The sequence below is a fragment of the Vipera berus genome (assembly GCF_964194415.1).
Source record: "Vipera berus genome assembly, chromosome: 2".
NCBI classification, from domain to species: Eukaryota; Metazoa; Chordata; class Lepidosauria; order Squamata; family Viperidae; genus Vipera; species Vipera berus.
Genome location: NC_138203.1, coordinates 195158256 through 195172339, shown reverse-complemented (window position 1 = coordinate 195172339; position 14084 = coordinate 195158256). Strand labels below are relative to the sequence as shown.

The following is a 14084-nucleotide window of genomic DNA, read 5'->3' as shown; positions in this document are numbered from 1 at the left end:
CGGATCCGGCCCCCGGGCCTTGTGTTTGACATGTCTGCTCTAGAGAAAGAAAAGTCAATCATCTTGTGGAATATTCCATCCTAAGGCAAATCTTGAATTTCTCTTTTTTTTGCAGCACCCGAGATGTTTACTGCTACAAAAACTGAAGGCTATTCCTATGCTGTTGATTGGTGGTCATTAGGAATTACAGCCTATGAACTCCTCAGAGGCCGGGTATGGTACCATCCATCCATTTACCTATCTATCGATTCATGATTTCATCACGTTTAAACTATTCAGAAACAATTACTTTCCAGATCTGCACCCACTGTGTAAACAAGTAGTCCACAACTGAGCCCAATATTTCTGTTGCTAAGTGAGACATTTGCTAAGTGAGTTTGGCCCCATTTTACAACCTTTCTTGCCACAGATGATAATTTTAAACACTGCAGTTGTTAAGTTAATAACATGGCAGTGAAGGGAATCTGGCTTCCCCACTGACTTTGTATGTCAGAAAGTCGCAAAAAGGGATCACGTGACCCGGAACCCTGCATCCGTCATAAATGTAGGTCAGCTGCCAAGCATCTGAATTTTGATCATGTGACCATGGGGATGCTGCTACAGTTGTAAGTGTGGAAAATGGTCAGAAGTCACTTTTTCGGTGCTGTTGTAACTTCGGTCGCTAAATGAACTGTTGTAACTTGAGGACTATCTGTAGTAGAGTCATTAACATTCTAAAGGGAAGCTGTTCTGCTTAAAGAAATTTATTTACTGATAAATGTTAATGTCTGCTGTAAAGGTTATCATAAAAATATCATCAATTCAAAAACTATAAAGAACAAAGTGGAACTATACTTCAAAAGACCTTTCAAAATTATGGACTGCAGTCTGAAGAAGTGGACTGCTGTGTGTGAATTAGTAACCCAACACATTTCATGCTGCAACATGCCTTATTGGTTCATTGGGTCATAACATATTTTCAAAGTTTGCAGCAGATTGTATAGAAGACAGTAGGCATTTTATGAAATATTTGAGTAAAGTGGGAAATTTACTATAGTGGAAATATGCAAGTTCTTATTTGTTCCGTTCTTTAACTTAGAAATAATATGACATCACATTTATAACTTCCTATTCAAGTGCATTTGTGCCAATTTTTAAAATTTATTTATGCACATATGATCCCATTAGACATAATCCTGGAATGGGGGTAGGATGATTTTTTTGGAGCTGAGTATGTGGGTCAATTCCAAATTAGTAACATGTTGCTTGTCTGATTATTGGAGGTAGTTAAAATTTCTAAAGCACAACATGTTTGTTTTCTTTTGTTTTACAGTAATGTTTGTTTTAAAGGGAGTACTAATCTGTTAATGCCAGTTACATCTTATGCAGAGGGGAAAAACTAATTTCTTTTATAATTACTTCTTAAATAGTTGTTTGATTTTCAAAATCAAGCTGACTTTGTAATAATGCCGCTTGGGAGGGGTGCGAAAGCCCTAATAAGCAGGCATATACATAGAATGAAGGCTACTGCTAAGCTTGTAAGCCGCCCTGAGTCTTCGGAGAAGGGCGGGATATAAATGGGATTAAAATTAAATTTTAAAAAATGAAATTGAATTATTGTAATTCAATCAAAAGGTTATATTTTTTTAAAAGGCCTTAAAAGCAAAAGGTTTTCTCAAATACCTGGTGCCTTATATTTTCTGTATTCTTTGCTGTTTTGTATACACACAAAGCAAATTACACCAAAGTTAAGCATTACTGAATGTGTGCCTAGATTGATGGTTTTCAGATCTTCCTCTTTCTGTCCTCTCCCCATTGTATCTGACTTGTTTTTCTTAATAGAATTCTACATTTATCAGGTTGTTTGTTTTCTGTAGCACATAACTAATATTAAATAGGTTCTGGATAAAGCCTGTTACCTGAAATGCAAAATCTTGCATATTCCAAGGGTGCAAATTCCAACGTTGTCAGATGATTGAAGTGAGAAGCTATGCCCTGAACTGCTCCATAAAGAGACGATGCCAGACTCCATCCTGAGAACATTGGGAATGGAAGTCGCTTATGATTCTGAAATAATAACATATCTATTTTCCCCTACATGCCCATGACACATTTTCTTTCATTATCACTCGTCATTCTGGAGTAATGGTGGTAATTTGAGACAGCAATTTGAGACTAGAATTTGACAGGTTGCTTTTTACAAAAGATTTGAAGCTCAGGGGTGGCTAAAGGTTTTGCTTTTAATTTCTACACAAGGCATAGGCAAACATGCCAGGTGAGCTTGTAGCTCCCAGTATTGCAGTATTGCACAAATTCTCACCATTTGTGCTGCTCTTTAATACAACACAAGAAGAGGCTAGAAATGCTCTTCCGCTGGTTAAATTTTGTTTTCAAAGTTGAATGGATTAGCCACACTACTGCAGGCATGATGGGAAAATATGCTCCTTAATTTAATTGATTGCATTTAATGTCCAGAGGATTTATTACAAAACATTTTGAGAGCGTGTTTAAAACCATGTCAGTTTGACTTCTCTTTTGTCTTATTTCAAAACAGAATATATTTCAATTCAGAAAGAAAAGAATACAATTTTAAGTATTTCTAGGAATATTGAAAGAATTCACACCTATCACACACATGCCACTAAAGTGATTTTCCTTGAACTCAATTTGCATTGAGTGAAATACCAATTGGAAAATCCTTGATCTTTTGCCGTTGCTTACATGCAGCTTTTTAAGTGTAACTTTTCTGTTGACTTCCTCTCCTGTGTTGATCTGTTCACTTCAAAAAAATTTCCTAGTGTCCACAATGCCTTAACTAAGAACATTAGTGGACACTAAGGAAGGAGGGGGGAGAGTAAGGTCCCTTGGAGAAGTTGTCAGCCCATTACAATACAATGAGACTTCCCCCCCCTCTAAAAAGAACTCCTTTAACCTAAAACGGAGAATTCATTACTCTGTTCTTGTTGGATGAGGGCTTTGCTTCAGTGTCCTTGCTTTCTTCTCTCCTTGCAGAGACCATACCACATCCGCTCTAGTAATTCTGCCAATGAAATTTTGCATGTGTACAAGACGGCCACCATCATGTATCCTGCTGCTTGGTCACAGGATATGATCTCATTGATTAAAAAGGTGAGTGAACTTTAGAGACCAGATGTTGGTTAAGATGCTCACCCTTCCAAGCCTTTTGATTGAATAGGAGCTGATTCCACCAGGAATAGGACATTACTGGAGATACAGGGCTGCTGCTAGATATGGAAGCTATGTGAGTCATTCTACCTTTTTCTTCCACGGAATGCATTTTAACACCTAGTGGGTCGTTATTTTACACCGTCAAATAGTTCCACTTGATTGTTTTAGGAATTCAGGAAAACCTAAACTACATGATCCTTTTAGGAAACTCTTTTACTGTACACTGCATTGGACATTTCTTGCTTGATCCTCCTTCAGTTAGTTTATTTATCCAAATATTTCTGTCTGAAACAACAGTAATGGTTGTTGCAATCTTTTAAAGGGTTTAGAAGTGCTATACAGGAGCTCAGAATTTGAGGAAAAGTCAGAGCAGGATATTCACAAACAACCTATAGGCTGCATGGAAAATCTTGAACAGTAAAAATTCATGGGCTGGAGATTCCCTATTATGTCCGAGATAGATAAAGAGGCATGTATCATCCTTTTCTGTATTCAGTCTGCAACTGTCTTGTATTCTGATGTTTTTTTAATAAACTGCTTTAATTCTAATTTCTAGTTAGTGGAAATAAATTCAGAGGAAAGATTTTTTCAACTGAGTCATATCCAGGAGTTTCCTTACTTGGCTGATATCAATTGGGATGCTGTTTTACAGAAGACAGTATTGCCTGGATTTCTTCCTAATGTAAGAATTTTATTTTGAATGTTTTCTTAATTTTGAAACTATAGTTATAATGATGGTGACACTCTGGCATGTTTCTTAATGTATAAAGCAATAAACTATCACGATGCATATTTCACACACCAATAGGGTAAAGTCTGAAGAGAAACATAAGCTTCTTAAAACCCCAAATCAATAATTTAGGTTTAATCATTAAATTAAGATCAATCAAATGGCACAACAATTAGTTTATTTATTCATTCATGTATTTATAGCATTTCTAGGGCTGCCCAAAACTCAGCAACAAGTACCTCTCCCCTCTCCAAAGCAACACAATATATATATATTAAACACCTAAAATGATGAAATGGCAACCAGATTAGACTGTGTTTCCCCCAAAATGCGACCTGATCTCTTTTTTTTGCCTCCAAAAGAGGCACCAGGTCTTATTTTTGGGTGTGTGTGTGTGTGGGTGTTGTCTTTTCCACTCACCTCCGGCACCGACAGCTCCACCCAGCTGGCCCACTTCTTCTGCAGCCGAAGGAGCAGCTTCATTCTGTATTTCGCAGGCCGGGGGATGCCGCAGAAGAAGTGGGCTGGCAAGGAGAGGCCTGGCTGCAAGGTAAGTGGTTGTGGGGCACGTGGGGCAGCTCCACCTCCCTCACCCTAGCTTGATTTTTAAGTGTGTGTCTTGCCCCAAAACTAGGGCTTATTTTGGAGGTAGGGCTTATATTAGGCTCATCCCCCCCAAAAAATCAAGCTACGGCTTATTTTTGGGGTAAGTCTTACTTTTGGGGAAACACGGTAATATGTAACAACTCAGTCAACTGGGACTCCAGGCCTGCAGGGGCCAGTCATATATTTGGGGGGAGGGGAGGAACACTGATTTTATTTTTTAAAAAATCAGGAGTTGCCTTCAAGAAAACTTGTTCGTGAGGTCCCATTAGGTGGCTTGATGAGAGAATCTAAAGTGTGCTCTCTTTACTGGTGCATGAGGGATTTTGTATTTGTGGTTAAAGGCGTTTATACTTTTATAATTATTGATCCTAGCTGTCCAATTCAAGGTCTCCTCTATATTACCTATTTTGAAATTCCAGAGAGTCCTAATAGTTTTAACTGGGGAAACTGTTTTGGCTCACGTCTATGGTATGATTGAAGAGCTTTGTCCATGCAAATGTCTTTCTTTTATTTTATTTTATTTGGGGGGAAGGGTAACAATTTCTCTCTGTGTCTGCCTTCCTCCCTAGAAAGGGAAGTTAAACTGTGACCCAACCTTTGAACTTGAGGAAATGATCCTGGAGTCCAAGCCACTTCATAAAAAGAAGAAGCGCTTGGCTAAGAAGGAGAAGGAAAGCAACAAAAATGAATCCTCAGAGGTGAGGCACAATAGAGTTGGATGGTTGAATTATCCAAAGGATGTTTTTGGCTGATGTGAGGGTGCAGGCATTTTAATGTCTTCCAGTTTCATTAGGTATATTGATCTAAAAGACAGAAATCTCACATCTAAATCACACTGACTTTAATGGCAATGCCCCAAATGAATAGGACAGCAGCCAAAATGTGCTATAACCCTCTGTGCTTTCTCATTTTTGGCATTTAAATGATTAACTGGTGCTACAGTATATTTATAATATTTTTTAAAATATTAGAGCACCTGTTGAAACCTTTACAAAACTGAGGAATGGCCACAGATATACCAGTTTTAGATTTTTTAAATACCAGATTTAGATTATTTTAAATTCTATGAGCAATACCTTACATTAAGGTTGTGGCAGCAAAGAATAGAATAGAATAGAATAGAATAGAATAGAATAGAATAGAATAGAATAGAATAGAATAGAATAGAATAGAATAGAATAGAATAGAATAGAATAGAATAGAATAGAATAGAATAGTTCTATTTTTTTTAGCTACTTTTAGATTTGGTGAGGTGAATAGAAAGGAAAATCCCAGGGATAGTAGAAATAATAAGTGTACAGTGATGTTGGCAATTTTTTCTAGGTTCATTAGCTTTGCAGAGCGGGGCTGAAAACTGTAGCAAAGCAGGGAAAACACATCCTTTTTTGTGAAAAAGAAAGAAATCAAGAAATAGAACTTGTTTCAGATTTGTATCTCCTTTCTCCCCTTCTCTACCCCAATACTGGATGCAAACAAAGCCAGAAAGATTAGATATCAAGAAGGAGAGAAAGAATGGAATCAGTGCCCATAGGATCTGACTCTAGCTTCTTCCAAGAGATACTATCTTCATTATCACTGCTACTAAGTCAGTTATTTTTGCAAAGCAAGATGTATTGAGGAAGGCCATTATCCTTAGTCTATTACTACTAGAGCCCTCTGTTCAGGTAAACCAAGTTCGAGAGAAATCAGGTTGAATGCTAAAAATTGGATTGTCAACTACTGAGGGAAATAACCTAGAAATAATGCTTGATCAAATTTGATGCATTTGATCCAGGTTGGTAGATGCGTTTAGTTTCTATTAAGAGAGATCCACAATTGAATCAGCTAATAATTTAGTTTATGGATCAATTGTTTGAATTCCTCTGAAATGCCTTTCTTGACAGGTTTAGTGGCTTCTTGCATCAAATACTACAATGATGAATTCTCATTAACTGATCTTTTTTCTTTCTTAATGTAAGACCTGCCAGCTGCAGAAAAATCTGGAGTCAATACAAAGGGACTTCATGATTTTCAACAGAGAAAAGTAAGCATTGACCTGAAAATATAAACTTTAGCTTAGCACATCAATAAGATTACTTAGAACTAAGGAAATCTGATTACTGTTCCTCAGATAATTAGGTAGTGATTTTGGCACAAAATCCATAGAAAAGCACTGGAAGCCTGGCATTACTGTACACTCTCACTCGGCAGTTGCTCAAACTTATTACACTGAGGTAGGCAAGCCCACTGAATTTAAATTTTGAATATCTTTCTGACAAAAATATAGAATAATGGGTTTATTTTCCTTTTTTCCCCTGCCTTGTTCTCCTTCCAGAAAGAAATTGTATCTGCTATAGCTATATAGTAGAAGATGAGCAATAACAAAGACAGATTTTCAAACAGTAGCTATTTCCCCCAATACATAGGTAGTCCTTGACTTACAGCCATTTGTTTAACCATTAAAAGTTACAATGGTGCTGAAAAAATTAATGTACAACCAGTCCTCACACTTATGTCAGAGTCTCTGAGGTCACACAATCAACATTTGGATGCTTGGTAACTGGAATGTATTACAATGGCTGCAGCATCCCAGAGTCATATAATCACCATTTATGAATTTCCCAGGGGAACTTCTGACAAGCGAAGTCAATGGGAGAAGTCAGATTTGCTTAATGTGATTTCCTTAAACAACTAGGGTGAAAAAGGTCGTAAAACTGGGCACAACTCATTTAATGCACAACTTAGTGACAGAGGTTTTGGTTTCAATTTTGGTCATAAGTCGAGGTCTCCCATAATTCCATTTCTTGACTTTCTGAGACCATTCTTACAAACATAGCATAACCAGCAATACATTGTGTGGTTATTGTTATTTTCAATCATTCCTGCTTTTTTTATCCACTTTCCAGCATAGTGAATATTTTATTGCATAGTGTATGGAAGTTATAGTGTTATAGGCTGGATCTTTAAGTTTTGATTGTTGGCTTAAGAAATTCAGTTAACATAGATTTGTAACAAGCAATATGTTCTTGAAATAGATGGTATATAGACTTTATAACTGGAATCATAACAAGCCTAACAAAAGGAGAACTGATTGTATCTTGGCTAATGCAGAAGTTTGGAATACTGGTTAAGATACCAGGCTGGAAACCAGGAGACTGTGAGTTGTAGTCCTGCCTTAGGCATAAAGCCAGCTTGGGAATACTAGGAAGAAGGCAAGGGCAAATCACTTCTGAAGTTTTGCCAAGAAACTGAAGGGACTGGTCCAGACTAACTCGAAGGCACCCCCCACCCCCACCCCAATGCAGATGGTAAGCTTTTGGGGAACTGTTGGACTTTATTGCTACCTGATCATGGACTTTGGTTTCTCTTATATACATTTTAGGGCACGACAAGAACATAACAAAATGCAGGAGAACTTGACGGTGACACAAACCAAAGACAACGAGGAAGAAGATGACCAAAATAATAATCTTTAAGATAAATGTAGTTTTCACTCAGGTGCTGCTACTGAAAGGGCAGGCTTTTACTTTAGCTCATGGAGCTTAGCAGATAAAATTGCACACTGCTTTCAAGATAAGGCAGATACCTTGCTAAGGAACCTTGAGGCTAGACGCTGAGTCTCTCTTCCCACCATAAGGACTTGTGGCCCACAATCTTGCAGAGCTCCTTAAGGCCCAGATTGTCTCCCTTTATGTCTGTTTATTTTTTAAGCCACTTGACCATTAACAGGAAAGAGTATGCTCTTTACTGTATAAAAGGCACTCCAAATAGGGAAAGGTTAAGTTCACTTTGTAGGTATAATTTTTATTGGTAAAATGTCAAGATTGCTGATAATTGGGTTAAATCCAGTGCCTATGGGAAAGAGGTTTTTGCAGGCCCGCTAGAGGGAGTAGTACCACATTTTTCTTAGATGTTTTCAAAAAAAATAAAATAAAAATAAAATAGAGCCGAATTGCAACTCTGCCTTAGACCGTAATAGACTTCAAAATGAAAAATCAATTTTTAAATACGTATAACTGACTATATACAATATATCACAGACACGGAATAAGAGGAAATAATATTTTTGCTGTGGGAGTTTTCCACTTATTGGTACCTTTAAATAAAGTAGCTCTTAAAAATATAACCAATATATCTGCAACTTGGAGGTCTGTGTGTACACTATGTGAATCAGGAAATGGAACAATGGGACATACAAATCAAGATAAATTCATTAGGGCCATTTTATAAGTAGAATTCACTAGTAAGTGCAAGGGGTAATTCCTTTTCTTGCAGGGGATAGATGGCAATCATTAAAAATATTTAAGTCTGCAACTATCATAAAGAAATACTAGCTGTGATGGTCATTTGGTAAAAGACCATTGATGGCTCTTAGGATCAATAGATGCTTGGTACAGTTAATGACAAACTATTAACTTCGTACTGTAAAGAACAGGTTATTATTATATGTAGATGGGAAGAGACAGCAAAAATCCAGGTTGTTGGAAGTTGGCTAGAAAAGAGTATATCAATGTTACAAGTACCCAAGGTTAAGCATAATTCTTTGGGAACCAATTTTACGTTTGACCTAAGTTTGCTTTGCTTTATGACTCTAATCCTCTTAGTCCTCCTTTCCATGTTCTTTCTTCTCCAGATACAACATTGGTAGACAAAAGATTGGCTAATGTAATGGATGTAGGAAATTACATTGACAATTATTGTACATAGTCAAGCTAAAATCTTTTCTAAGCCTGTTTGTAGTTTGACTCAAAAAAGCACTGTGAGGTCACTTGCTATCTAGTTATTTTTGATTCTCTGTTGCATTCTCTGCACAAAATGTAAAAGCATTCTCAACCAATACAATCTCTTCGATTTCCAAAGAAAAATGAATGGATTATGTCCACCTGGTGTACATTATCATTAAGAAGAGAACATGGATAGATTATGTGTCTACTGGGATAGCCTAGCAAGCAATTGGGTCAGTGGATGCTTTCTGCATTGTTTTAATCCTGGTCGTCTTTGAAAATTTCCTCTACAAAAAAGTAGTTTATCTGAATGCAAAGGGTGGCAAAAGGTGATGGAAGACCTCTTTTCTCCAGATTGCTTAAAACAGGTAAATCTGCTGCCCTGAAAATGGGGGGAAATGCACAGTTGTTCATCTAGGCTTAAAATTTAATAAGCTCAATAACTAGATTCTTACTGTATTGTAGCTTTTCTCATCTCATATAGACAGATAGCTAAGCAATGATCCTCAGGTTCTATCTTGCCACTATCATTCTGTCTGGCCTGCTGAACCAGACTGAAGGATCAGGGCATTGTTGCTCACTTCAGATACTCCTTCCTTCCTAAAAAAAGAAAGAAAGAAAGAAAAAAAGGGTAGTTATTGTTCAGGAAGAATATCTGGCCTGGGACTTGGGACTTGGCCCCTTCCAGCTGAAATGGAACAAAATCTTAATGAAAAACAGTGGAGTTCCCACCATTAAGCAGCACAAAACACACAAAACTTTAGTGCACATCCTAAAACATTTGTGTGGGGGGCGGGGGACAGAAAATCTTGACCCTTCCTATATACATGTTGTGGTTCCGTTGTATGGTTCACACAATTGTTCTGCCCATTGTGATCCCATGCCCTCCTTAAATGTAAAAGTCACTCAAAATTTGTCTATATTTCACCTGGGCCCCCTAACCCGGCTTTTGCCCAGTTTTTCAGCTATTTGTTAAAAAGGTAAAGGTTCCCCTGCACATGCGTGCTAGTCGTTTCCAACTCTAGGGGCCGGTGCTCATCTCCATTTCAAAGCCGAAGAGCCAGCGCTTGTCCGAGGACGTCTCTGTGGTCATGTGGCCAGCATGACTAGACGCCAAAGGCACACGGAACGCTGTTACCTTCCCACCGTAGTGGTCCCTATTTTTCTACTTGCATTTTTACGTGCTTTCGAACTGCTAGGTTGGCAGAAGCTGGGACGAGTAACAGGCACTCACTCTGTTATGCGGCACTCAGGATTTGACCCGCCAAACTGCCGACCTTCTGATCGACAAGCTCAGCGTCCTAACCCACTGAGCCACCGCGTCCCTCAGCTATTTGTTACTTGGATTTAAATCTTAATGCAGTGTCAGCACTCTTAGAATCATGCGGTTGGAAGAGATCACAAGGATCATCTAATCCTACTCCTATGTAATATATAAAATTCATAAAATAGGTATACAGGTTAGCTATCTTGATTCTCATGCAGCTTCTAAAGATAAAATGCCACATTTTTCTTAAATTCCCACCCAAATTAAGGTCGCTCAGTTCCAGCAAGAATATTTTGCCTAGGACAATGTTAAACAAGTAAGTAAGTGCTGCAAAGCTACAAGCCCAATGTGGCCATTTGGGGGTACTGGGATTTGTAGTTCAGTAATTTTCTGATGGCTCATTAGAGCAATCAGTCCAAAAAGCCTGTATACCAGCAAAGTGCCTGAAAAAGACAGCATTAAATATAATTAAACCCGTTTCTTTGTTTTTTGGCAAACCAGACAAGCCAGCAGACCAAGTAAGGAGAGGGTCAACCCTCCTGCCACTGATCATTTAACTCCACTAGTAGCAGCAGGACAATTAAGGCAAAAACAACAATACATAGTCACATCTAAATGACAAACATCACATACCTTTCTGTGGATTACAGACCATTCCTCAAGATACTCTCCCTGTCATTTTCATTCGGTAATATATTAGGGTAAGCCTTGCCCCCAAACCGTTTTAGTGAAAAATGAAATAATGGCTAGGAATGTTTTTTTTCAATACATGAAGGAATGGTCACAATTCCAGTTATGATACAGAAAGATTTGGACCTAAATTGATATCTCAGAATAGCTTGATACTTGCTATAGGACAGCTGTTTCTAAATGCTTTTTAAATGTGTGAGACTTCGTCTCTGATCCTCCACAGCCAGCACTGCTAACTTAAAAGTTTGCTGTACAGCACTATATTAACACAGAAACTTTAGGGACTCTTGTCAGTAGACTCTTTAGATCGAAAAGGATGTATTAATGGTTATTTGGGCATTTTAAGAGCATATATAGAGAATACACCATTGCTACATGACCATCATAACCAAATAATCTTCCCAGGAATAGAAAACAAACTTAAGTAAATGTAATATTTATAAGAGTAAATTATAAATACCAATTAAAATAAATAAATGAATAAATAAATGTTCTTTGGTTCAATTAGGAAGGGTATCATGCTTTTCTTCTGATGGAAAAAGAATAGGGACACAAGCTTATATGTCTGTTAAAAATGTTATGTCTACAGTTAATTAAAACGTGTTAAAGTAGCATTTTCCTTCTCTTCCATGTTATAAATTAAGTCGGTTAGCCTTTCTGTAAGGCCCTTTTATAGTTTTTTTTTTCATTTTTTTAAAGCCTCAAAATAAAGTTGTATTAACTCTTAGATGCAGCTGTGTTCCATTGTATCCTATATTTTAAAAGCTTGATTGATGGATAATAGATTTTTACAGGCATAAAAATCTAGCATTTCACTGAAAAAAGCTTTTTAAAACAATGATCTATTCCTGTTCCATCTGGTCGATAATGGAGGGGTTGATGCAGATTGTGACTCCAAACCCAGGGAAATTTCCTCTCCCCACTGTTTTAGATCCTGTTTAGATGCCAAGTCACAGTAGGACATGCTCAGATTGTCTGATTTTCAAAGATTGATGTAAACTGCAGACATACTGTAGTTATGACAGCGATTATCAGGATGGAAAATATATATATTTGAATGAACCGCATCAGCAGTGATTTAACCAACTCTTATGAGTACTTGAAGTAGCACGAAGGGAAAAATTCATAGAAAGGTAATTTTGACATCCTATCAATTTTGGGGAAAAATAGTAATTTGAGGTTGTGCTTGAAAAAAGTTGGAATCTTGGACCAGGCAAAGCATATCAATTTATTGTGTGTCCTGTTTTCAACTCTGCGGCTTTCTTTTATACGGAAACATTTGATATCCTTTCTTGTCAGGTGCAGACTGACAACTTCAAATGTGTTGTCAGTTTTATGTGCGAGAACCAGAGGATGTTTGCTTACTGCTTACTACTATTTCTTCCTTTCTTTCCTGCCCTTCTAATAATGCAGAAAATGTGTAGCATTGTTAAAACATTCTTTCCAATCAACTGGTGGTTGTCATGAGGGAGAATGTGCATGTGATGCATTACTATTACTGCAGCACTAAGCAGACAATTGGGTTTTAGATTGTGACGGCTGTCAAGCCATGACACTTAATGTCTAATTCATGCATCAGATGCCTATTAAAGGAAAAACTCAACATTTATACAGCAGCCTGTTAACAGCTGCCAATGTATTAGGTTAAGATTTCTGGTTCTGGTTTTTTAAAATTCTTTTGACTTCAATTATAACTAAGCATGCAGCAATACACATAGGGAAACATCATAAAACGTGCACAGGTTTAGTCCAATCTTTTTGCTTGGGCAAGAGAGAGAATATAACCAGTTACCTATCCATTGGATTCAAATTTCCCTGCAGTCTTCCCAGACTTGTGAAGGGGAACTCACCTAATAAGTGATATGGCAGGAAGGGATGGTAAAAAGTGAAGGCTTTCCATTTTGGGAGCAAAAATACTCCCTAATTTATCTCATACTAGACCAGACCTGGACATTTTATATCTGGCCTTTTGGCTGTCCCTATCTGGCCCACATGAGGTAAATCGGCAATTAGAAATCAAATATCAAGAAGTGTACACCATGCAGAAATACAACTGCATTGCTTTTATTTTGAACACAACTATTTTTCCAATTTAAACATGTGCATGTGTGGTTCGGCCTTCCATTTACAGTCCATTTCTCATGTGGCCTCTCAGGAAAATTGTCCACCCCTGAATTAGATTAATCCACTCTACTTCAAGTATAGCAGGGGTATCAAACTCAATTTCATTGAGACCCGCATTAGCATTATGGTTGCCCTCAAAGGGCCAGCAGATCTCTCACCTGGAGGGGCAGCAGTAGCTTTAAAGGAAGTGTGTGCATTTCAGCAGCGTGTGACTCAAGTTTCTTGACTAGTTTTGGCCCATCGCACGTTTCCTCACATTTTGGGGAAAAAGTCTGTGAGGCAAGCAGCTACTTGTGGGAAAGTGCAGCACCGACAAAGGAAGAGGACAGATAGGCGGAGAGGCAGGGAGGGGTGAGAACTGAAGGAACACATGACCCGAGCACCATCCATCTTTTGTCTTTCCTTCCCTTGCCAGCCACTTGCTCTCAGGCAGAGGGCACTTTGGCCATGCCTGCCCGCTTTTGCATTTACCGTTGGCACACAGCTCCACGCATTGGAGAGGCTTCCGCTGCCCTGCTGTCACTGACAAAGACACCTGAAGAAGTGAGGAGGTAACTACTCAATTACCTCCTCCTACTAGTCTGCTTGCGGGCCAGATCTAAACACATCAAGGGCTGGATATGGCTTGCAGGCCTTGAGTTTGACATGTATGAAGTATAACCTATTTGGGCAGCCAGAAACAAGAAAACAATCCAACAGGCCCAATTGTGTCCGTTTGTTGAGGCTGCACATGCCACAGAATAAGACAGTCTAAATAAATTCTGAATATTGTCAGAACATTAGGAAATCATAACGT

The 14084-nt window shown here is 38.1% G+C and overlaps 1 protein-coding gene across 1 annotated transcript in view; it reads left to right on the top strand.

Moving 5' to 3' along the window:
- Nucleotides 1–8148, top strand: part of STK32A (serine/threonine kinase 32A) — a gene marked incomplete at its 5' end in the record, with an annotated part of 66974 nt that extends 58826 nt beyond the window's left edge. Inside the window, 6 exons of the mRNA XM_081316985.1 lie at nucleotides 116–213; nucleotides 2992–3108; nucleotides 3725–3850; nucleotides 5074–5202; nucleotides 6463–6527; nucleotides 7866–8148. Coding sequence (XP_081173111.1) covers nucleotides 116–213; nucleotides 2992–3108; nucleotides 3725–3850; nucleotides 5074–5202; nucleotides 6463–6527; nucleotides 7866–7959 — 629 coding nt within the window. The 3' untranslated portion in view covers nucleotides 7960–8148. The remainder of the gene's footprint in view (nucleotides 1–115; nucleotides 214–2991; nucleotides 3109–3724; nucleotides 3851–5073; nucleotides 5203–6462; nucleotides 6528–7865) is intronic.
- Between the last annotated feature and the right edge of the window lie 5936 nt (nucleotides 8149–14084).